General features: G+C 45.9%; 1 protein-coding gene across 1 annotated transcript in view; it reads left to right on the forward strand.

Annotated features, from left to right (window-relative positions):
* Positions 1 to 25828, forward strand: part of sema4c (sema domain, immunoglobulin domain (Ig), transmembrane domain (TM) and short cytoplasmic domain, (semaphorin) 4C) — a 102537-nt gene that overhangs the window by 45743 nt on the left and 30966 nt on the right. The window contains exon 4 of the mRNA XM_072553986.1: positions 21438 to 21589. Within this exon, the coding sequence (XP_072410087.1) occupies positions 21438 to 21589 (152 nt within the window). The remainder of the gene's footprint in view (positions 1 to 21437; positions 21590 to 25828) is intronic.

Below are 25828 nucleotides of genomic sequence, written 5' to 3' on the forward strand. Positions count from 1 at the left end.
TGTCCTTCCTGCAACAGCATGGACTGGCCCAGGGTCTTGCATCCCCCTCAATTACCCTCACATATGTTTCCTGTTAGAGCAGACTGACATTCCCAGAAGTGGGAAGTGAGTGAACAATTGGAATGAAATAATATGGCACTCTGCCTCTCACAGATGTCGGAGAAAGTGAGGACTGCAGATGCTGGAGATCAGAGCTTAAAAAAGTGTTGCTGGAAAAGCGCAGCAGGTCAGGCAGCATCAAAGGAGCAGGAGAATCGACGTTTCGGGCATAAGCCCGTCTTCAGGAATGAGGAAGGTGTGCCAAGCAGGCTAAGATAAAAGGCAGGGAGGAGGGACTTGGGGAGGGGCGTTGGGAATACGATAGGTGGAAGGAGGTTAAGTGAGGGTGATAGGCCGGAGAGGGGTGGGGGCAGAGAGGTTGTGAAGAAGATTGCAGGTCAAGAAGGCGGTGCTGAGTCCGAGGGTTGGGACTGAGATAAGGTGGGGGGAGGGGAAATGAAGCTGGAGAAATCTGCGTTCATCCCTTATGGTTGGAGGGTTCCTAGGCGGAAGATGAGGCGCTCATCCTCCAGGCATCGTGTTACCATGGTCTGGTGATGGAGGAGGGCAAGGACCTGCATGTCCTTGGCGGAGTGGGAGGGGGAGTTGGTGTTCAGCTACGGGGCGGTTGGTGCAGGTGTCCCAGAGGTGTTCTCTGAAACGTTCCGCAAGTAGGCGGCCTGTCTCCCCAATGTAGAGGAGGCCACATCGGGTGCAGTAAATGATGTGTGTGGAGGTGCAGGTGAATTTGTGACGGATATGGAAGGATCCCTTGGGGCCTTGGAGGTAAGTGAGGGGGGAGGTGTGGGCGCAAGTTTTGCATTTCTTGCAGTTGCAGGGGAAGGCCAGGAATGGAGGTTGGGTTGGTGGGGGGTGTGGATCTGACGAGGGAGTCGCGGAGGGAGTGGTCTTTCCGGAACACTGATAGGGCTGGGGAGGCAAATATATCCTTGGTGGTGGGGTCTGTTTGGAGGTGGCGGAAATGATGAAGGATGATATGATGTATCTGGAGGTTGGTGGGATGGTAGGTGAGGACCAGTGGGGTTCTGTCCTGCTGGCGATTGGAGGGGCAGGGTTCAAGGGCGGAGGTGCGGGAAGTGGAGGAGATGCAGTGAAGAGCATCGTCAATCATGTCGGATGGGAAATTGCGGTCTTTGAAGAAGGAGGCCATCTGGGTTGTTCGGTATTGGAATTCGTCCTCCTGGGAGCAGAAGCGGCGAAGGCGAAGGAATTGGGAATACGGGATGGCGTTTTTACAGGGGGCAGGGTGGGAGGAGGTGTAATCTAGGTAGCTGTGGGAGTCAGTCGGTTTATAATAAACATCCGTGTTGAGTCGGTCATCCGAGATAGAAATGAAGAGGTCTCAGAAGGGGAGGGAGGAGTCTGAGACTGTCCAGGTAAATTTGAGGTTGGGGTGGAAGGTGTGAGTGAAGTGGATGAACTGTTTAACCTCCTCGTGGGAGCACAAGCGCCGATACAGTCATCGATGTTGCGGAAGAAAAGGTGGTGCCAGTGTAGCTGCGGAAGATGGACTGTTCCACATATCCGACGAAGAGGCAGGCATAGCTGGGGCCTATGTGGGTGCCCATGACCACTCCTTTGGTTTGGAGGAAGTGGGAGGATTGGAAAGAGAAGTTGTTCAGAGTGAGGACCAGTTCAGTCAGTTGAAGGAGGGTGTCAATGGAAGGGTACTGGTTGGTTCTGCGGGAAAGGAAGAAGCGGAGGGCTTTGATGCCTTCGTGATGGGGGATGGAGGTGTATAGGGACTGGATGTCCATGGTGAAGATAAGGCGTTGGGGGCCGGGGAAGCGAAAATCATGGAGGAGGTGGAGGCCATGGGTGCTGTCCCAAACGTAGGTGGGGAGTTCTTGGACTAAGGGGGACAGGACCGTGTCAAGGTATGCAGAAATGAGTTCGGTGGGGCAGGAGCAGGCTGAGACAATGGGTCGGCCGGGGCAGTCAGGTTTGTGGATTTTGGGCAGGAGGTAGAAACGGGTAGTGCGGGGTTGTGGGACTGAGGTTGGAGGCGGTGGATAGGAGATCCCCTGAGGTGATGAGGTTATGGATGGTCTGGGAGATGATGGTTTGGTAGGGTCATGGTCAGATGGGCAGTAGGTGGAGGTGTCTTCGAGCTGGCGTTTAGTCTCAGCAATATAAAGGTCGGTGTGCAAAACTCCCACTGCGCCTCCCTTGTCTGCTGGTTTGATGGTGAGGTTGGGTTTGGAGCGGAGGGAGTGGAGGGCTGCACGTTGCGAGGGTGAGAGGTTGGAGTGGGTGCATCCGCTGTACCTGATGTGGCCTCCTATACATTGGGGACACAGGCCGCCTACTTGCGGAACGTTTCAGAGAACACCTCTGGGACACCCGCACCAAACAGCCCAAACGCCCCGTGGCTGAACACTTTAACGCCCCCTCCCACTCTGCCAAGGACATGCAGGCCCTTGGCCGCCTCCATCGCCAGACCATTGCAACACGACGCCTGGAGGAAGAGTGCCTCATCTTCTGCCTAGCTTCCCTCCAACCAGCTTCCTCATTTCCTCTCCCCCCACCTTATTTCAGTCCCAACCCTCGGACTCCGCACCACCGCCTTGACCTGCAATCTTCTTCCCGACCTCTCCGTCCCATCCCAACTCCGATCTATCACCCTCGCCTTCACCTCCTTCCACCTATGGTATTCCCAACGTCCCTCCCCCAAGTCCCTCCTCCCTTCCTTTTATCTTAGCCTGCTTGGCACACCTTCCTCATTCCTGAAGAAGGGCTTATGCCCAAAACGTCGATTCTCCTCTTCCTTTGATGCTGCCTGACCTGCTGCGCTTTTCCAGCAACACATTTTTAAGCTCTGATCTCACAGATGTAGGCAGTTTTTTTGGCTTGACTGAAAATCTTAGAGGCATATGTCGGCGACTTGCTGCTTGTGTCTGGTTCCCTGAGGAAATCACTTATATGTAGTAGCTACACTGATGCAGTACTAAAACTTGAATGGTTAGGCTATTGTTCTTGTATTACCTGTTTTGACAGAGCGATAACTTTGTTATTCACTTGTTCTCAAAATCACCTGTACGTATTGTATTAGCTTTTTTTTTTGAATTCCATTCCCTCCTGTCATGTCCTGCAAAAAGTCCTTATCTTCCCCCTTTGCAATGCTGTTTCACACCAGAACCATGAACGAGCAAAATGCATGTCTTTCCATGTCGTCTTTGATAGTTCTGCAAAGAATCTAGGAGTTTGTCAGTAACTATCGAGCGTGCTTACAGCTGTTGTTTAAAGCGTTGGTCATTGGACTCACCTCTTAGCCTGAAAAATGCCCTAGTATTATTGTGGCAGCAGCAACCTTCATTCCTCAGTGGTTCCTGTCAATGGTACTTCTGTGGATTTGATTTGTGTTTAAGCATATATTAACCTTTGCTAGTCAAAGCTATTGAATGAAGAGTCAAAGTCTGGCATGCAAAATTGTGGAAACTGTTTGGGCAGATAAAACACAAGTCACATGGTAGGAACTGGCATGGACCATAATGCCAAGAAGGCGAGAAGGTCAGCAAGGTTGAACCTTCAAAGGTATGAACAGCAGTTCTTCAATGTGTTTAGAAAGCATAAGACTAAAAACAACATGGCTTTTTGGTATACCTGTTGCAAACAAATGCAAGTGAGTTCATCTCAGAATGAAGAGCAGACAGACTAGTTGCCCTGTGAACTTGAGGGTATCTGGGCAATGGTAATTGAGTTGTTTGTGTTAAGAGTACAAGCAATATGCAGTCTAAAGCCAGCTGAACAAATGGCAGATGGAAATCATCAATAAAACTCTTGATATGAAGACTGTAGGAGATAGTTAGTGATATGAGGAAGGAACAGTGTGTGGGAGAGAGTTTTTAGGAATGGAAATCATCAGCAGATCCCCTATCAATTCCAACATACAAGGAGCATTTGGAGGAGAAATCACAGGAAGAATGTTGAGTGGTGCTGTTCACAACTGATTGAAGCCAGATGAGCAGTTTGAATTGTCTGAAACATTTTGCAGAATGTGGGAGGTAAGGGTCACCACCAGTGTCACCATTGACTTCATTTGCAGGAAGTGCACCCAACGCCAGCTCCTCAAAAAAACCCACGTAATGGAGCTGGATGAACTTCGGATCATTCAGGAGGTGGAAGGGGTTATTGAGAGGAGTCGCACCTCAGGTACAAGAAAAAGGCAGATGGGTTTCAGTTAGGGGATGGAAAGGGAACCGGCAGACAGTGCAGGGATTCCCTGTGGCCATTCCCTCAATGACAAGTAAAACAATTTAGATAATGTTGTGGGGGGACGATTTACCAGGGATAAGCCATGGGATACAGGTCTCTGACACAGTCAATCCTTGTTGCTCAGAAGGGAAGCAGGGAGAAGAGCAGAGCATTAGTCATTGGGGACTCCATAATTAGGGGGACAGATAGGAGGTTTTGTGGGAGTGAGTGTGTCATGGTTGATGTATTGCCTCCAGGTGCCAAGGTTTGTGATGTCTCAGATTGTGCTTTCTTGAGCCTTAAGGCGGTGGGAGAGCAGCCCCAAGTCGTGGTTCACATAGGCACGAACGACATGGACGGGGATTTAAGGCAGAAATGCAGCGAGCTAGGTTGGAAGCTTAGAGCCAGAACAAACTCTGGTTTGTTGTCCATGCCATGTGCTAGTGAGGTGAGGAGTAGGGAGTGATGAGTTGAACACGTGGCTACAGGGGTGATGCAAGAGGGAGGGTTTCAGGTAGCTTGGTAATTGGGCTCATTCTGGGATAGGTTAGACCTCTACAAACAGGATGGTCTGCACCTCAACCAGAGAGGTACCAGTATTCTTGGGGAGGAAATTTGCTAATGCTGTTTGGTAGGGTTTAAACTAATTCAGCAAGAGGACGGGAACCAAAATTGTAATTGCAGTGTCCAGGAGGTTGAGAGTAGTGAGGTCTAAAATAAGGTTTCACAGTCACGAGAGTGCACCGGCAAGTAGGAATCTGGTTTGAAGTGTGCCTACTTTAACACCAGGAGCATCGGAATAAGGTGGGTGAACTTGCAGCATGGGTTGGTACCCGTAACTTCGATGTTGTGGCCATTTCTGAGACATGGATAGAGCGGAGATAGGACTGGTTGCAGGTTCTGGGATTTAGATGTTTCAGTAGCAACAGAGAAGATCGTAAAAGAGGGGAAGGTATGGCATTTCTAGTCAAGGACAGTATTACAGTAGCAGTAAGGATGTTTTGAGAACTCTTCTACATAGGTAGTATGAGCTGAGGTTTGAAATGAGCAAGGAGAAGGTCACCTTGTTGGGAGTTTGCTGCACACCTCCAAATAGCTTCAGAGATGTACAGGATAGGATGGCGAAGATGATTCTGGATAGAAGCGAGAGTAACAGGGTGGTTGTCATGGAGTCTTGAACTTTCCAAATATTGACTGGAAATACTATAGTTCAAGTACTATTGATGGGTCAGTTTTTGTACAATGTGTGCAGGATGATTTCCCACCACAGTATGTCGACAGGCCAACAAGGGGCAAGGCCACATTGGATTTGGTACATGGTAATGAACCTGGCCAAGTGCTAGTTCGGAGGGAGGTAAGCATTTTGGTGATAGTGACCACAATTTAGTTATATTTATCTTTGCAATGGAAAGGGATAGATCTATAATGCAGGGCAAGAGTTACATCTAAGGGACAGGCAATTATGATGTAATTAGGCAAGATTTAAGATGGATAGGATGGGGAAGGAAACTGCAGGGAATGGGCACAGTTGAAATGTTGAGCTTACTCAAGGAACCGCAACTGCAGGTCCTTGATAAGTATGTACCTGTCAGGCAGGGAGGATGTGGTCGAGCACAGGAGCTGTGGTTTACTCTTGTCAAGAGGAAGAAGATGGCTTATGTGAGGATGAGAGGTGAAGGCTCAGTTAAGGTTGCAAGTTAGAGAGTTACAAGTTAGCCAGGGAAAATTTAGAGCTAAGAAAAGCCAGGAGGGGTTGTGAGAAGTCTTTGTCAGATAGGGTCGTGGAAAACCATAAAGCTTTCTATAGGTATACCAGAAGTAAAAGAATGGCGTAATCTTTATCTAGTCAATCGTGAACAGTGGGAAGTTGTGCGTGGAGTCCAAGGAGATTGGGGTAGCAGTAAATGAAGTCTTTTTCTGGTGTGAATACTGATGAAAATAAAGTCGAGGAGAATACTGAGATACAGGCGACTAGACTAGATGGGGTGATGTTTGCAAGGAGGAGGTGTTAGCATTTCTGGAAAGTGTGAAAATGGGTAAGTCCCCTGGGAGGGATGGGATTTATCCTAGGATTCTCTGGGAAGCCAGGGAGGAGATTGCAGAGCTTTTGGTTTTGATCTTTACATTGTCATTGTCTACAGGAATAGTACCAGCAGATTGGAGGGTAACAAGTGTCGCCTTATTCAAGAAGGGGAGTAGAGACAACCCTGGTAATTATAGACAAGTGTGCCTTTCTTCGTTTGTGGGTAAAGTGTTGGAAAAGGTTATAAGAGATCACATTTCGAACCATCGAGAGAGGAATACGTTGATGAGGGATAGTCTTCACAGTTTTTTAGATTAGATTAGACTAGATTACGTACAGTGTGGAAACAGGCCCTTCGGCCCAACAAGTCCACACCGCCCCGCCGAAGCACAACCCACCCATACCCCTACGTCTAGGTCTACCCCTTACCTACACTGCGGGCAATTTAGGATGGCCAATTCACCTGACCTGCTCACAAGTGTAGCTCACAAACCTTTGAGTTCTTTGAGATGGTGATCAAACAGGTGGATGAGGGTAAAGCTGTTGATGTTGTGTACATGGATTTCAGTAAGACGTTTGATAACGTTCCCCACGGTAGGCTATTGCACAAAATATTGAACAAGGCGTGGGATTGAGGGCAATTTTAGTGGTTTGGATCAGAAATTGGCTCGCTGAAAGAAGACAGCAGGGTGGTGATTGATGGGAGATGCTCATCCTGGAGTTCAGTTACTGGTGGTGTGCCTCAAGGATCTGTTTTGGGGCCACTGCTGTTTGTCATTTTTATAAATGACTTGGATGAGGGCGAATAAGGCTGGATTAGTAAACGTGTGGATTACACTAAGGTCAGTGGAGTTGTGAATAGTGCTGAAGCATGTTGCACAGAGCGACATAGATAAGCTGCAGAGCTGGGATGAGAGGTGGCAAATGGAGTTTAATGCATAAAAGTCTGAGGTGATTCACTTTGGAAGGACTAACAGGATTGCAAAGCCCTGGGCTAATGCAAAGATTTTTGGTAGTGTCAATGAGCAGTGAGATCTCGGTGTCTATGTGCATTGATCCCTGAACGTTGCCACCTAGGTTGATGGGGTTGTTAAGAAGGCACATGGTGTGTTGGGTTTTATTGGTCGAGGGATTGAGTTTCAGAGCCATGAAGTCATGTTGCAGCTGTACAAAACTCTGGTATGGCAGCACTTTGAGTATTACATACCATTCTGGTCACCGCATTAAAGGAAGGATGTGGAAGTGTTAGAAAGGGTTCAGAGGAGATGTACTAGGATGTTGCCTGGTATGGAGGGAAAGGCTGGGAGAATTGAGGCTATTTTCATTAGAGAAAAGATTGAGAGGTAACTTAGTTGAGACAAAGATGATGATCAGAGGATTAAATAGGGGAACAATGAGAGGCTTTTTCCTCAGATGGTGATGGTGAGCATGAGAGAAGGTTGCTTGAAATTGAGGGGTGAGAGATCACGGACAGATGTCAAAGGCAGTTTCTTGACTCAGTGGTAAGGGTCAAGAACACCTTGCCTGCAACAGTCGTAGACTCACCAACCTTAAGGGCATTTAAATAGTCATTGAATAAACATCCGGATGAAAATGGATTAGGGTAGGTTCGATGGGCTTCACATTGGTTTCACAGGTCGGCGCAACATTGAGTGCTCAAGGGCTTGTACTGTGTTGTAATGTTCTGTGGTCGAGAAAACTGACAAAGCAAGCAGTTCTGGAGGCGTCATGTGAAACTAATGCTTTCGTTTAGAATGACCAGAGTGGAAAACAAACCAGTCTACGTCCGTCATTGTGTTCCTATTACTGGGGCTGAGGGTCAAATTTGTTGTAAGCACTTGAGCTTGTCTTGCTCCTTTCACAATGGCTCGTTGTTGAATTAATTCATGTTCTGATGCAACATGTAATAGGATTTGTGCACTTAGTGAATCTAACATATGACAACAGAAGATCGTTGAGAGGATTGCTAGTGGTCTGCTGGCTTGAGTGTAAAGTGAACACTTATGACCGAACGAAGGAGTTTGTTTGGTGGACTGAGTAGAGGGAAGACTTGGACGTGATGGCAAGCTCAAACCTCAGTTCTGAGGATAACGAGAGGATAGCAAAGCTTTTTTCTGGATTAGTGGTGCTGGAAGAGCACAGCAGTTCAGGCAGCATCCAAGGAGCTTCAAAATCGACGTTTTGGGCAAAAGCCCTTCATCAGGAATAAAGGCAGTGAGCCTGAAGCATGGAGAGATAAGCTAGAGGAGGGTGGGGGTGGGGAGAAAGCAGCATAGAGTACAATGGCTGAGTGGGGGAGGAGATGAAGGTGATAGTTCAGGAAGGAGAGGGTGGAGTGGATAGGTGGAAAAGGAGATAGGCAGGTAGGACAAGTCATGGGGACAGTGCTGAGCTGGAAGTTTGGAACTAGGGTGAGGTGGGGGAAGGGGAAATGAGGAAGCTGTTGAAGTCCACATTGATGCCCTGGGGTTGAAGTGTTCCGAGGCGGCAGATGAGGCGTTCTTCCTCCAGGCGTCTGGTGGTGAGGGAGCGGCAGTGAAGGAGGCCCAGGGCCTCCATGTCCTCGGCAGAGTGGGAGGGGGAGTTGAAATGTTGGGCCACGGGGCGGTGTGGTTGATTGGTGCAGGTGTCCAGGAGATGTTCCCTAAAGCACTCTGCTAAGAGGCGCCCAGACTCCCCAATGTAGAGGACACCGCATCGGGAGCAACGGATACAATAAATGATATTAGTGGATGTGCAGGTGAAACTTTGATGGATGTGGAAGGCTCCTTTAGGGCCTTGGATAGAGGTGAGGGAGGAGGTGTGGGCACAGGCTTTACAGTTCCTGCGGCGGCAGGGAAAAGTGCCAGGGTGGGTTGTAGGGGGGCGTGGACCTCACCAGGTAGTCACGGAGGGAACGATCTTTGCGGAAGGTGGAAAGGGGTGGGGAGGGAAATATATCCCTGGTGGTGGGGTCTGTTTGGAGGTGGCGGAAATGTCGGCGGATGATTTGGTTTATGCGAAGATTGGTAGGGTGGAAGGTGAGCTCCAGGGGCGTTCTGTCCTTGTTACGGTTGGAGGGGTGGGGTCTGAGGGTGGAGGTGCGGGATGTGGACGAGATGCGTTGGAGGACATCTTTAACCACGTGGGAATGGAAATTGCGGTCTCTAAAGAAGGCCATCTGGTGTGTTCTATGGTGGAACTGGTCCTCCTGGGAGCAGATCCGGCAGAGGCGGAGGAATTGGGAATACAGGATGGCATTTTTGCAAGAGGTAGGGTGGGAAGAGGTGTAATCCAGGTAGCTGTGGGAGTCGGTGGGTTTGTAAAAAATGTCAGTGTCAAGTCGGTCGTCATTAATGGAGATGGAGAGGTCCAGGAAGGGGAGGGAGGTGTCCGAGATGGTCCAGGTAAATTTAAGGTGAGGGTGGAATGTGTTGGTGAAGTTGATGAATTGCTCAACCTTCTCGCGGGAGCACGATGTAGCGCCAATGCAGTCAACAATGTAGCGGAGGAAGAGGTGGGGAGTGGTGCCGGTGTAATTACGGAAGATCAACTGCTCTCCATAGCCAACAAAGAGACAGCCATAGCTAGGGCCCATACGTGTGCCCATGGCTATCCCTTTGATCTGGAGGAAGTGGGAGGATTCAAAGGAGAAATTGTTAAGGGTGAGGACCAGTTCGGCCAAACGAATGAGAGTGTCGGTGGAAGGGTACTGATGGGGACGCCTGGAGAGGAAAAAACGGAGGGCTTGGAGGCCCTGGTCATGGCGGATGGAGGTGTAGAGGGATTGGATATCCATGGTGAAAATGAGGTGTTGGGCGTCGGGGAAACGGAAGTCTTGGAGGAGGTGGAGGGGGTGGGTAGTGTCTCGAACGTATGTGGGGAGTTCCTGGACTAGGAAGGATAGGACAGTGTCGAGGTAGGTAGAGATGAGTTCAGTGGGGCAGGAGCATGCTGAGACAATGGGTCGGCCAGGGTGGTCAGGCTTGTGGATCTTGGGAAGGAGGTAGAACCGGGCAGTGCGGGGTTCCCGGACTATGAGGTTGGAAGCTGTGGGTGGGAGATCTCCTGAGGTGATGAGGTTCTGTATGGTCTGGGAGATGATGGTTTGGTGATGGGGGTGGGGTCATGGTCGAGGGGGCAGTTGGAAGAGGTGTCCTCGAGTTGGCGTTTGGCTTCAGCGGTGTAGAGGTCAGTGCGCCAGACTACCACTGTGCCCCCTTTATCCGCTGGCTTGATGGTGAGGTTGGGATTGGAGCAGAGGGATTGGAGGGCTGCGCGTTGTGAGGGTGAGAGGTTGGAGTGGGGGCGGGGGGTAGACAGGTTGAGGTGGTTAATGTCCCGGCGGCAGTTGGAAATGAAGAGGTCGAGGGCAGGTAATAGGCCAGCGTGGGGTGTCCAGGTGGATGCAGTGTGTTGGAGGTGGGCGAAGGGGTCCTCAGAAAGTGGGCGGGAATCCTGATTGTGAAAGTAAGCTCGGAGGTGGAGGCGACCGAAGAATTGTTCGATGTCACGGTGTGTATTAAATTCATTGATTCGTGGATGGAGGGGGATGAAGGTGAGTCCTTTGCTGAGGACTGATCATTCGTCCTCAGTAAGGGGGAGGTCTGGGGGGATGGTGAAAACTCGGCAGGGCTGGGAGCTTGGATCTGGTGTGGGTGTAGAGCTGGGAGTGGGGGCGGAACCTGTAACTGGAGTGGGTGTGATGGTGGGGGGAATAGGGGTGGAGTCATGAGCAGGGGTAGTATTCCCCTCGGGGTTCTGGGGGGTGGGGATAGTGACAGTGGGGTTTGTGGGGGCATGTTTGCAGAATGCATATGAGTGGCGCTGGTGGGGGCGGAAGTGGTGGCAGACATGGCAGTAGGGGTGGCGGAAGTCACTGAGTATGTGACATCAGTGATGATGTGAGGGGCGGAAGTGATGTCACGTGCGATGCACGAGGAATTGTGAGGGGCGGAAGTGGTTGTGAGCCATGATGGGAGCGGAAGTGACATCATCAATCATGTGGGGGTGGCATCTGCACCAGCCGCATGGCTAATGGCGTCCGAGCAGTTCCAGAGGCCGAGGAATCTTCTGGAATGTTTGAGGAGCGCTGGTTATGGAGGTGGTTAGATAAAAGTTTGTTGTACTTACAGTTTTTGATGTTTGAGATGGAGTTGAAATACTGTTTGTTGAGAGTATGAATTCTCCTGAGGATGTAGTACAGAAGGGGTCCTTTGCAATTCTGAGAGTGTGTGGCCCTCAGCTGAGGCAGGGCTGACTGTAGAGAGGTTAGGTGCCGGCGCATTGCTGCAAGCGTGGAGCGGAGGATCTTGAAGGAGAACTGTTGCTGGTGTTTTTGAATCTGTAGCTTTCGAAGCACTTGTTTGTACAGCATTCTGAGCACTTGTAAAATGGCAGGAGCCATGCTGTATGTTTCTCTTGGTCAAAGGGTGTCACCTTGTATTTTCCAGGTAAGTATCTGAAAAGGTGGTAAGGATGTGAAACCCTCAAGGATCCAACAGAAACATGGCAAAGGTCCATTGACTATCATGTCCACTGTGGCAAGCCTTAGCCTTCAGGTGCAGTATGCTGAATATGGTCCAGCCAAAAGGATAGTTGCTCAAATAGCCAGTTCAGCCTCTGGCCACTGGAGAACTAGTTATAGATTGGAGTACAATCCAGTCTGAGCAAATTTGTGAGCATAATAAGCAGTCAGATTGAAACTTTAAAAAGATGCACAGCATGTGCAGTTGTTTGAGGGAATTTAATATTTCCATTTTCCACTATTGGAGTTGGAGATTAATAATAAGAAGGTGTGGAAATCTTCAGTTTCTTAAAGCATAAATCAATTCATGTTTTGTCTGTCATTTGGTTTTGTTCTGGTTTATGTGCAGTGAGCTGCTGGGTCAGTTACAGCTTGTGTTTTGTGAGATATTAAAGGGTTAATTTGCTCTGCTGACCTGCAGGACATTGGATCTTCCCGGGGTAGGGTGGTATGCCTCTGACCTCCAGGTAGAATGTCAGGAATTCACTTTCCCATCTCTCTCCATTCAGAGCCATTTGCATCATCATCCCCTCGTCAGAATAAGAAGACTGCAGTTACCAAAAAATGCAGTTTACACCAGGTCTTGCCATTAAGCAATGATTTAATCACATTGTCTCAGGAAATGGTGTGATCACTATATTGTGTTTTGAGTGGCATGTGACTGTGGGGGAAATGGCTGGGGATTGTCTTGTGGGCGTTACTGTAATGTGAAACTTTTGTACTGTAGAAAGGAAGGATGTTTCTTTTGTTCAGGCCTCTCTTGACATAGCTCTGCAAGCCCTGCGAAGTGTTTAGAGTTCCTTCAGAAAGCTTGTACATAATAAAATTTTGGTGGCACACCGAAGTTGGCGTATTGCAGTTGCATCAAGTGTGTAAGAGTCTTGAAAAAGAACTTCACGTGTGCAGTCAGCACATTGGTCACTGTTTCCATCAAACATTGCTCCAAATAAAACTTGGGATTATCTGGAAAGCTGAATTTGTTTCTGTCTCAAATACTACCAGGCATACATTAAGCAGGCTAAATGGAGTAAAATTCCCTTCGCAGGGAAGAGGGCTCTGCATTGTCCCAAGGGTGAAATTTTCAGGGTCCTTTGTGTACAGTATAGTAGCATGCAGACGAGATCAGTTCCTGCAGTTTTGATCTAAAGCCATGAAGGTTTCCAATGTAGTCATGTTGGCTGCTCCTGATAACCTGATGGTCTGCATCCCAGGATACTTAAGGAGGTGGCTCAAGAAATCCTGGATGCATTGGTAATCTTTTTCCAATGTTCAATAGATTAAGGATCAGTTCCAGCGGATGAAAGGGTGGCTAATGTTGTCCCAATTGTCAAGAAAGGAGGGAGAGAGAACAGGGAATTATAGACCAGTTAGGCTGACGTCAGTGATGGGAAAGATGCTGGAGTCAAAAGATAAAGTTATGACTCACTTGGATAGTAGTAACAGGGTATGTCAGATTTATGAAGGGGAAATTGTGCTTGACTAATCTCATGGAATTTTTTGAGGATGTAACTCCGAAGATGGACAAGGGAGAGTCAGTGGATGTCGTGGACCTGGACTTTCAGAAAGTTCCACATGGGAGGTTATTGAGCAAAATTAGGGCACATAGTATTTGGGGCAAAATACTGATTTGGACTGAAAATTGGCTGGCTGACAGGAAGCAAAGAGTAGTGATAAATGGGTTCCTTTTAGAATGGCAGGCGGTGCCCAGTGGGGTACCTCAAGATTCGGTGGTGGGACAGCAGCTGTTGACCATATACATTAATGATATAGATGAAAGTATTAAATGCAATATCAGCAAATTTGCTGATGACACAAAGTTGGGTGGCAGGATGAAATGTGAGAAGGATGTTCTGAGAATACAGGGTGACTTGGACAGGTTCAGGTGAGTGGACGGATGCATGGCAGATGCATTTCAATGTCGATAAATGTGTGGTTATCCACTTTGCTGGCAAGAATAAGATTACTATCTAAATGGAGTCAAGTTAGGTAATGGGCAAGTACAACGAGATCTAGGTGTTCTTGTACGTCAGTCAATGAAAGCAAACATGCAGCTTCAGCAGGCAGTGAAGAAAGCAAATAGCATGCTAGCCTTCATAACAAGACGAATTGAATATCGGAGCAAATACAACCATCTGCAGCTGTACAGGACCCTGGTGAGACCGCACCTGGACTAATGTGTGCACTTTTGGTCTCCAAATTTGAGGAAGGACACTTTGGCTATTGAGAGAGTGCAGTGTAGGTTCAGAAGGTCATTTCCCGGAATGGCAAGACAATCTTACGCTGAAAGATTGGAGTGACTGGGCTTGTATACACTTGAGTTTACACGGATGAGAGGGGATCTGATTGAGATGTATAAGATTATTAAAAGGTTGGACACTCTCTGGAGACAGGAAATATGTTTCCGCTGATGGGTGTGTCCAGAACTAGAGGGCACAGTTTAAAAGTGAAGGGTAGGCCATTTAGAACAGAGTGGAGGAGAAACTTCTTCACCCAGAGAGTGGTGGATATATGGAATGCTCTGCCCCAGAAGACAGTGGAGGCCGAGTCTCTGGATACTTTCAAGAAAGAGATGGATAGACCTCTTAGCGATAATGGAATCAAGGGTTATGGGCATAAGGCAGGAACAGGATGCTGATTGTGGATGATCAGCCGTGATTATAATGAATGGTGGTGGAGGCCCGAAGGGCTGACTCCTGCACCTATTGTCTACATTGAACAGACAGCAGGTGTTAAACAGAAGATTGCTGTTGACCAGTATGTGGATTGGACTGGAGCAGCAGGGGCCCCTGAAAAACCCACTGAAATAGCCACTGTGAATTTGGTTTGCAACTATCATTCTATGAGTCAGTTGGCATAAATCTATGTAATGACCAAAAGCTTGCTAAGCTTTGATTTCTGCATTGCTGGCTATTATTTTATGCATGAAGCATTAACAGCTGGAACATGCATGAATAAACTATGGTGTCTTTAGTATATGCCAGCATATTGCCAAGTCGACAGAAACTTGTGTTTCTAATGCAGTTCCTCATCTGAATCTTCATTTTAGACCCGGCCAGATGGCTTCCTACTGTGCTGTTATATCTGCACAGGTTGTCTTAAATGTTACAGCTTAATTGCTTTCACGAAAAGGAGATAGGAGCCACTGATGGTGAAATCACCTGCAGTTTGGTGACAAGTGGTGACTGGAGTGAATCGTATCTATGATCTTCCATGTCCTTGACTTGAGTGTTGTCATCTGTGTTTCGATGGTATGTAATAATTCGCGTGTGAAATCATGGCACTGCATGTGGGAACTTCAGCTCAACTGTTTGCACTGCAACTTGGCTTTGTCATTACAACATTGGCTGACCAAATTCATTGAAGCAGCTCCACAGCTTGCATGGTTAACGACAAGATGACTTGGATGCTAGTTACTCACTGTTACGCTTTGCTTGACAGTGAAGTTGTGGGCTTTTCTAATTTTAGGAGTTCCAAGTTCCTTTGAAGTGGAATTACAGGTCATGACAATAATGAAGGCCTTTGGAATACTTGCCTTTATTGCTCAATGCATTGAGTATAGGAGCTGGGAGATCATGTAGCAGCTGTATAGGACATTGGTGAGGCCACTTTGGGAATACTGCATTCAGTTCTGGTCTCCTAGTTGAAATGGTTCTGAAAAGTTTTACAAGTGAGCGGGGGAAGATGCACAAGGGACCCAACATGCAACCTTTTCACGCAGAGCTTGGTGCGTGTATGGAATCTGCTGCCAGAGGAAATGGTCGAGGCAGGTACAAGTACAACATTGAAAAGGCACCTGGATGGGTATATGAATAGGAAGGGGTTCAGAGGGGTGTGGGCTACGTACTGTCAAATGGGACTAGACAAATTCAGGATATGTGGTCAGCATGGATCGAAAGGTCTGTTTCTGTGCTGCACATCTCTTTGACTCTAAAACCGAATTTAGAATAACATAACCATTTGAAAATGCAACTTAATAAAGAGCTGTTCTGATTTCCTGTAACATTAGATAAACACACCCCTTGGCAAAAAGGTAAATTGAAACACACGTTTTTACAAGAGAGAGATCTAAGAGATCAGCATGGAGCTGTTTCTTTGGGTTAGTTTTAGCTGGAAACCAAAAGTAGGGAATAAATCCTGAACCCAGAGAACTAGCCACTCCACCTGCATTCGACGAGTGCTTTAAATACAAACCTGAAAGACTTCGCTGATTAACAGATGCTGCCTAAGCCAGCCATTAATAAAGTAGCCAGTTGAGACATTGAGGCACCTCTGCCTTTACAACCTCCCTCAAAAACAGAGGGCAGAGTAACCTTGTTAAAGGAGCAGCGTTGCCACACGTGATTTGTCCAGAAGAACAAAAAGGTAACAGGTTTATTGGACTTTGCCTGAGTCGTTCGTGAAAAACACTTGACTGAATGCAGTACTGGTAGTTGCTTTCCAGCTGCTAAAATGGATTGAGACACTGAGCTGACCTGCGATGCTGGTGACAAAGGGCTAATTTCTAGACTATGACTTTGTTGCAGACTTAGACTTGAGTGTGAGAGTTTACATGGATACCATATCTTGCTATTGGACACAGAGTCCCACAACCACAGTCAAGTAGTGTTGAAGCTGAGTTTGGAATACCGTAATCTTTCTTGCTTTGAACAAGACACCAATAAATCAGCGGTAGTTTGAGATCAAATGAGCAGGGGTTATCAGGCCATTATTCCCCTCCTTTGTCATCTGATAATTGGGCAGTTGGTTTGAACCATGCATCTGTCCCCTTTTTGCACATTGGCTGTTTGAAGTTTCATCTGAATCTTAGAGTTTCACTTCAGATAGCTACTATTTATGAAGGTAGCCATATTGGAAATGCAATTAATTGTGTATTCAAGGTCCGTGATTGTTGGAGTTGGTTGTTGTGACTAGTGATCAAAGGTTGAAAGAGAATGGTAAACTCGTGGAGTAACAGTAAGGCTGGGCAGGGAGCTTGAGGCAGGTGGTGAGAAAAACTCCAGCTGTGAAAGGTTCTTTTCAAAAGATGCTGAGAAGATGGGAATATTGGGGAAAATCTATGTGCGCTGAGGAGCTCCGTGGTTTGTAAATAGCATACAGAAAGGTTTTTCATTAGCCTAATGCAGGAGGTTTTGAGCAACATTGGCCATGAGTGCTGCCTTTACCCTGATGGAGATGTGAAACAATTAGGCTCATTGTTGTAATAGCCTCCTTCAACCAAAGTTGAGATACTGAGCAGCCAAGAGTGCTGAAACTGAAATGGTTAGAATGAAAGACTTAAGACTACAGGAATGTCGTTCAGTTGTTTGAATTGGAAATCGTGATCTATATTAAAGGCAGTTGGCCTGGGTTTTATGATGAAGTTTGTCATGACTAAACCAAAAGCATTTTAATTTTGAAAAACTTGCGTCTTGTCCATCAATCAGAAGTTAAATTTTGCCACTGGTTTTCAACAAATGTTCACAATATGATAGACTAAATGGAGGTCTCTTGTACTTGTTCTGCTGGAATGAGATCCAGGCTCACCTTGAGACTTAATGGTTTGACAGATTGTGCCTTGGAAACGCAGTGCACCTTGGCAGATGTTTCTTTGGTCAAATCACATAGATGTTTGTTGCAGATTTGTGTTTGACATGGGATAAAGCAATCAAGCTAAGTCAGATTTTTGTCATGACAGACATTAGACAATGGCTCAGAGGTGATGTAAATGAAAGAGTTTAAGCAAAGTGTTGATAGTTTTGAGTCTGGAATTTTCTGAGTAGCCCCTCTCGTGTACTGTTGTTGGCATTGTGGATTGAAAAGGCATAAAAATGTTGTTATTGCTGGTCACACTAAAAAATGAAGGGTTTGTGCCCAAAATGCCAATTATCCTGTTCCTTGGACGCTGCCTGACCTGTTGTGCTTTTCCAGCACCCCTCTCTCGACTCTGATCTCTACCATCTGCAGTCCTCACTTTCTTGACACTAAAAGATGGGCAAAGAATGGTTTGAAGATGGTAATAAAGGATTTGGACACCCTGGGAGTGAGATGAAAAAACAGATTTAATGCTGAGTGTAATAAATTGTGGCATTTCTGGGATGACATAAACACTGACTGGAGTCAATGGTAAGTTGAAACCAATTGAGCAAAGTGGCACAAATGCTTTATTGTTGTGGTCACTCAGCTGCTATCAAGTGAGTAATGGATTCTACTAGTCTTCGAGTGTTCATGTGTTCAAAGTTGGAATCGGCAGTGAGGTATTCTTGCTTGTAAATCAATGGTTTTACACTCATTTGTATTCGTAGCAGGTTTAAGGGAGCTACTGTACCTGAGCGAGTGGGTATTTTGCCAAAACTCAATAGTGGGAAATGTCTGAGCTATGGAACCTGTGCAGTAACATGTAGCCAAAGAGGAAGTAGCTCTCTTTTCACGTTAAAATGTTGAGTGGCCATAGAGAGTTGAATATTTCCACGTAGTACACGTAAATCAAAGGAAGGAAGGAAGGAAAGCTGGGATATGATAGAAGCGCAAAGATAATTTGATGCATTGGATAGGTAGTACCAGAATACAACACAATCACTTAAGGCTATCTGAAATGTCCTTACAAAAATGTAAGAACTGGAAGATGTCATATAAGCAAATGGAGGAGTGTTTAAGCCCGTTAATGTGGAGGCAGTGCATTCTATGTGCAAAGAACTGCATGCTATTTTGGAACAAGTTTTTTATTCTCCGACTTCATCCCTGGCTTGCTTATTAGTCTTCAAATCTGTCCTGACTGACAGAGAGGACTGCTTCTGTAAACTGTCAGGAATACTTCCTTAAGGTTTTGAAGCTTAAGACAAAATAACCATTTTAATTGATCTCTGCTCTCATGCTGGCAGTTGTTGGGTGGTGGCCAGCCTTGTTCAGCTCTCGCAAGGAATTACTGGAGGGAACTAAGGGAAGGATTGATAACGCAGCAGTATTCTCCACAAAATGGTGTGGCTAGCATGTGGAAGTGCTGATGTTGGACGAGGTCAGGAGTCAGGACTCCAAGTTACAGTCCAAAAGGTTTTTTTGGAAATCCCAAGCTTTCGGAGTACTACTCTTGCTGATGACTTTGCCTGACTAAGGGGCATTGCTCCGAAGACTTGATGTCAAATAAACCTGCTGGACTCTCACCTGGTGTTTGGTGCCTTCTAATGTTATTCACAAAAGATTGGAAGAGGAGAAACTATCCAAAGGCTTTCTGTCATTAGGAACTAGCACAAGTTGAATTGTTAAATTGCCAATGTCTCAATTTGCTGAGAACTGACATTTCACCCAGAATTGTGTTCACACAGTGAAGATGCTGTTTTAGCAGGTGAACTACTGTGAACTTTGCCTGAACAGTAATGCTTTTGAGTATAGTGCACAATCAGTATCTACTTGGTTAAAAGAAGGCACACATTTAGTGAAACTATAAACACAAAATGCTGGAAATACTTGTGCAATGACGTCGAGATGAGGAAACCTGTTCATGGTTTCAGATCAAGAATGTTCCCTGTTCTTCACGTGAAACTACTCTGAACCGATTTAAAGATACACAGTTAGGCACTTTGTGCCTGATTATGTAATGTAGTGATATTTCATATTAAACAGTGAACTATTTCAGTGTTGTTCATGCCTCCCAGCCCCTTCTTTCAAGGTAGGAAAATAAGCTACCTGCTGTCACTTACTAGCTGAAATGTGAAGATTTGGAGGGAAATCTGAAGTCAGGCACAAATCTGCCTGCACTCTTGTATCCTCATATGCATATGAAACATTGTACTGCTGATTAAGTGTTGGACTTGAAATTGCAGTGTTTTTTAAAATGTAGCTTTTCAAAATGTGTGTTTGCCTCTGGAACAGGTGAGACTTAAATTTGGGCCTCTCAGGCCAGAGTTCAGGACATCACTACTGTGCCACAGGAGACCCCTTAACTTGGGATAATATCAGAAGTGCAAGATTGTGCACCTGTTAACCAAGTGATACCAGGCTGCCTTGTGTTTTTCAAAGGAGTAAGTGACAAGCTTGGTCCCCTGCCTGCATGTGTTAAACATTCTGCTCAGAAGTGATCAGGAACAACAACTCCACCGTGTTGTTTTGTCTTGTCTTCTGTTGCCAGTCTTACCAAGGATATTCCTGACATACAAGCTTGTATCCTTATTGATACTGAAGATGTGATCCATTCTTTTGAATGACTTTGTGCCACAATGGTTGGGTTCTTTGGGTGATGGGTGTGGGGGAAGCCGGGAGGGAGGGTGCACTGCTAATGCTTTTAGATCGTGGTGGTGGACTAGTTTATGGCTGAAGCTTGGAAGTAATTGACCTGACAAAGCAGGCATAGTTGTGGGTTCATGTTGGGGAAACCAGCTTTATCCAGATTTGCAGATGTCTATTCCACTATGTGCTTGTGGTTTATGTTGGAAACTGTTGTAATTTGTTCTGAGACTTGAATCTCTGGTATTATGCTTTGGAGCACCTTGGGAAGCAGAATCAGGACGCCAACTCCCATTGAGCTCCTGGGTTTTCTGTTAGTCCATTGCTCGTTGGATGCTGCCTGAACTGCTGTGCTCTTCCAGCACCACTAATCCAGTATTTGATTTTCAGCATCTGCAGTCATTGTTTTTACCTTGTTAGTCCATTGAACTGAATTGGTTCCGTTGTCGGCCCCAGTATGTTGAGGTTCTGAATCATAGTTTGCTGAAAATTGCCAGGAGAAATCAAGCTGCAGCACAGACTGACACACCAGTGTTTAAGTGGTTTTCCATCCCATCTTGACGTATGTTCAAGACTGTATTAGGTTAGTAACATTAGTGTTCATGCTCCTTGTTCTTGAAGTGCTTGTCACTTGCGCAGTTATAAGTTCCTGGTCGTATTGGATTCCTCTGTGAATGTGGAAAAGGCCAATCACAGCTGCATTCCTTGGCAAAGGAGAGCACAGCAAAGCATCTGCAGGATTGTGTCACATGACCAGCAGCATCCCTCTGACAGTAATCAGAGCATGGTGCAGAAAAATGTGATTTTGTTCTATCACATGCTGCTGAGGGCAGGATTTCTCCAGGGCGCTATGTACAATGGTGATGGTTTTAGATGCTTGTCTACTGCCTAGTTACCGTTGGAGAAGCCCTTGGCTATAATAATGCATTGTCGTCATCATCCATTGTATCTACAGCATTTGGTTTAAGCACTAACCCGGTAGAGGTATCACTAGTTGACAAGCACAAAAGAATCATTGAATGCAGCTGCATAGGATTTGCAATGTCATGTGATTTAGTCCAGTCTCTCTCTATGTTGAAATTTATGCTGTAAATAGGATTTCTTGCTTTGCTGACAGTAAAACTACGAGGTCAGCGTCTTTTCCCTTCAGATGATTAGGTGAGCAGCTGCTTGAAAGCAGCTTGTCTTGCTGAACAGTCATGTATGTATGTGGGTCAGCAAGGAGTCAGCACATGACATGGTTGGAAGTGGTGCTGGGTGATAAATGTCTGGTGTTCATGTGGTGGTTCAGTGTACACAGTGCGTATGTTGTGGTTTGAGGGCAGATTTGTGGTTCTGATATGCCAAAGGAAGAAGTAGGGCATTGGTGGTGTTTCAGAGTGATACTATGTAGGCTTCAGCTGCATCTTGCCTTGACAGATTGGTGTGACCGAGAGCTAATATTCTTTTCTCTTGTAGCACTAAAGGGAGTGAAACACTTCTCCAAACCCAATGTCTACAATTACACAACCCTGCGACTAGATGAAGATGAACAGATTCTGTATGTCGGTGCTCGAGAGGCAGTCTTTGCACTCTTAGTGCATGATGTTACCAAGGAGGTGAAAGAAGCGGTAAGGAAATTTTTAACTTTGCACGTCCTCTCTCAAAAATGAATAAACGAGTCGGAGTGTTTTTTTTTCATAGCTCCTCACCAAAATGATCCATTTTTTACACATTGGCCTTGGTGTTGTTGCCGTGATCTTGGGCAAGTAACGAGTAGTCCATGAGGTTTGATATTTTCAAGGCAATTTATATGATACCTTGTTGTGCAACATGATTTCTGGCAGAGGAAAAACTGAAAATCAAATGAGGCATCTTGTTTGTTCATCCTGGTGGGACACTGGAAGATGTGGTGCATCTCATAACCGAGCCTCTCATTGGTTCGTATTCAAGGACAGTGATCTCAAGTGGGTAGGATCTCAGGTCAAGTTTGATTTGGTAAATAGTTAATGTTCACTATAGCATCCTGGATGATGGTTTGCTTCATTTGCTTAGTGAGATCAAGTTACATTTGTCATAGTTGGCCAACAATGATTTGCTGAAGTGAACAGAAATTTTGATGTTGGTGCAGACCAGAATGTATGAAACTCTATTACTTTTAGTTGCTTTGCCATCCAATATTGGGCCTGGTAGTCTTAATCTTGTCCTGTCTTGTGTTGTCACGTTAAGACCCTGTGGGTCCATTGGTATGGTTAACGGTAGCAAATGAATGCAAACTGTCTGTGGTAATATCCTGTTACTTTGCCACGTAACAACACTGGGCAAATTCAGTTTCAAGATCATCATCAGTTTGTTTTGAGATTAACAAGACAGATATGCTAAACCAACATTTGAATTGGAAGTAATCAATTCATACATTTAATGATAGCAATTAATTCAAGTAAATGACAGTACAATTTGCCAAGTTAAGGATATCCAGTTGTGCTCAGTCCAGTGTCACAGACGTTTTGTGTGTCCCTGTCCTTCATAAAGAACTAGAGGGCCCAGGTTTAGGGTGAGAGGGGGAAAAATTCAGAAGGGACCCAAGGGGCAACTTTTTCATGCCGTGGGTGGTGCGTGTTTGGATTAGCTGCCAGAGGAAGTGGTGGAGGCTGGTACAATTGCAGCACTTAAAAGGTACCTGTATGGGTTTATGAATGGGAAGGGATTAGAGGGATGTGGGCCAAGTGTGCTGGCGAATGGGACTCGATTATGTTAGGATATCTGGTCGACATGGGCCGAAGGGTCTATTTCTGAGCAGTACATCTCTTTGACTGTAAGTGTGCAAACAGAGACATTTTAATATTGATTATGGGGCAAGGTCAAGGAAGTGAAACAAGCGGTATCAAAAGATTGTCTCAGTGTTAGGCTTGTGCGTGAAAGTTCGTGATGCAGTATTCATTGCCCAGCAGGTGTTCTTCAGTTTATTGTTAGCAGTGCAACAATGCAACAGAATAAATTTCAGGATTTTTCCATGTTTTTACATGAGAGAGCTATGGGTTGTGGTTGCAGTAGTTTGTAGTCTTGGATGATATGTGAGTGTGCAAGTGATTGGTGAGAAGTGGTTGGAGTTAGTGGGGAGGATGTTGCTGCATTTCGTTTGTTCAGATGCACCTGACAACACTTCCCAAGGAGGCTTTGAGCATTCAGCTCAGGTTTATTCTGACTTCCCCAGCCCCTTCCACGTGACTTGACTTGGGAGTTTGGATCAAGTCACGTCCACATCGTGAACTAGGGAGAGAATCGGGCTGTTTAAAGATTAGGAGAAAGTGAGCACTGCAGATAATGGAGATTAGAGTCAAGATCGTGGTGCTGGAAAAGCACAGCAGGTCAGGCAGCATCAGGGGAGCAGGAAAATCGACGTTTCTGGCAAGAGCCCTTCATTGGGAATGTCTGATGAAGGGCTTTCGCCTGAAATGTCGCTTTTCCTGCTCCTAGATGCTGCCTGACCTGCTGTGTTTTTCCAGAACCACAGTCTTGACCTGTTTAAAGATTAGCACGGACATGTGTGTGCTGGAGATATCTGTGCAAATGCACTGGTTTTTTTTGTTACTTACGTAAATGATTTGGATGAGAATCTTGCAGACAGGGTTCATATGTTTGTGGCTAACACCGAAATACATGGTGCAGTGGACACTCAAGAAAATTGCCTGAGTATTTAGTGGGACCTGGGGACTGTTGTGAAATAGTCAGCTCGGGGTTCAGATGGATTTTGCATAAAACAGACACGAGCAGTCGGTAGGGTGGTGAAGATATTTGGCACTAATGCCTTCATAGGTCAGAGTATTAAATACAGGAGTTCAGACATGATGTTTGTGAGGCTGGTTTTGGAGGACGCTGTCTAGTTCTGGTTACTGTACAACAGGAAGCATCTTAAATTGCAAGGCATGCCTAAAAGACTTTGAAGGATGTTACCGAGACTAGGAGAGGCCAGATTGTTTGGGACTGCTTATCCCCTGAAGTGTAAGAGGTTGAGGAGTCATCTTAAACATGTCAAAAAGGGTGATGCGTATTGTGGCAATACTGCTCCTTCAAGATTATTCTGTCCTTGTTCTCTTTTTCAGAGGGCTTGTAAAGGCTGAGGTTTTGATATGTCTGGGAAGGTCTACTTGAGAAAACTTTTAAGTGTTTTTTTTAACAAGAGACTTGTACAGTGACAGAGGAATGGCGAGTTCTTCCACTTGAGGGTTGCGTTTGGTTTGGTTTGAGCAAGCTGTTTTGTTTGCAGCTGCTAGTTATGTTTTACCATGGGAACCCAAAGAAGCAGCTCCTTGCTGATGCTCTCACTTTCTTGCTGACATCTCTCCTGTCAGAATCTGTGTTTGATTTTACCTTCTAATGCCAAGGAGATGTTTATGGGAATATTGCAAATATTTGGAAGAGCACCATTAAGTTGCGATAGAGTTCAACTGGGTTTTCAGATAGGTTGTTATTGTAAATTTGGTTCTTTGTTTTTTCTTTGGTGTTTTGTTCAGTAACCTGTAAGTAAACAGTGTTTTAAGACTGGTTGGGCCAGCTGCATCACTCCTGGAATATTCACCTCTCACCTTCCTAAAACAATGAGAAAAGTTGGAGTGTAGGCTCCCTTCTTGAAATGTTTTCAGGGGGTCTGGCCTGGTCCATAGCTGTAGATGTTACATGGTGAATGTTGCCTTTCCCAGGGTAGGGGAGTCAAAAACGGGAAGATATAATTTTAAGGTAGGAGGGGAACTAGTTCACAGGGACCTGAGGAGCAACTTGTCCACAGAGGAACTTAAATGAAATGAATGCTGAAGGAAGTAGTAGATGCAGGTACAGTTTTGAACAGGTAAGTGAATAGTGAAGGTTTAGAGGGACAAGGTCCAAACACATGGGCAAATGGACTGATTTTTATTTGGGATATGTGGTTTGGCATGGACAAGTTGGACCGAAGGGTTTGTATTGTGTTACTCAGACTCTTCAACATTCTGACAGTGTTCTGAGTGTACCCTGCAAACAGTTATGTAACCTGTTACGTTTACCTGTCGTGCTTAATAGGATGTGTTTGGCAAGACAAGATTAGTGTTAAATTACAGCTATAATCAGCTCTTGCGTCCCCGCTGTTTGCTCATTTTCTCTTGTCTTATAAATAAATGCTTAATTACTGTGTATAATTTTAGCGTCTTTGGCTAGAATTCAAGGACACATTTGGATGAGTGGTATTGTTCTGCTTATTGACAAATGGGGTTCTAGCTCTGCGCCAGTTTGTATAGCTCCCCTGAGTTTGAGTGGATCGTATCTTTGTTACAGTTTTTGGTCTCCTGAGACGTTTCAGCAATTGTATTAGTGCCTTGTTCGGTATGATAGACATGCTGCGCTTCAGTGTCAATGGGATGAGCATTTATGACGAGTCCGAGAAGATGATAGCATGTTGTGTGTGTTTGTTTTGTTCCTGCACAGGCTAACGAAGCCATGAGAAAGACAAATGAGAGCAAAACTCATTTAAAGGAATAATGCCATATTCACATATGATTTTGTGTGAAATTGCATATAGCAGCATTTCACACACGCACCATGCACCCCACCCCACACACACACACACACACACACACACACACACACACACACACACCAACAACCTGGAGGAGATATCGTGTTGCACATGGCCTGCTGACTCCATCTGGTCCTGGGCCATGCTCAAATTCCTTTTTGGACAATAAAATCTCTTTGAAAAAACTGACCCACTGTTCACTACTTGCTGGGTAACAATGGAGTGACTGCATGGATCTCCGTCTCTGTCCTAAGTTCCATGTTCCCACTTTGACATAGGCCAGAAACTGAACCAGTCACTTTGGCATGTGAAACCATCACTG

Source organism: Chiloscyllium punctatum, chromosome 35, assembly GCF_047496795.1.
Source record: "Chiloscyllium punctatum isolate Juve2018m chromosome 35, sChiPun1.3, whole genome shotgun sequence".
Taxonomy (NCBI): domain Eukaryota; kingdom Metazoa; phylum Chordata; class Chondrichthyes; order Orectolobiformes; family Hemiscylliidae; genus Chiloscyllium; species Chiloscyllium punctatum.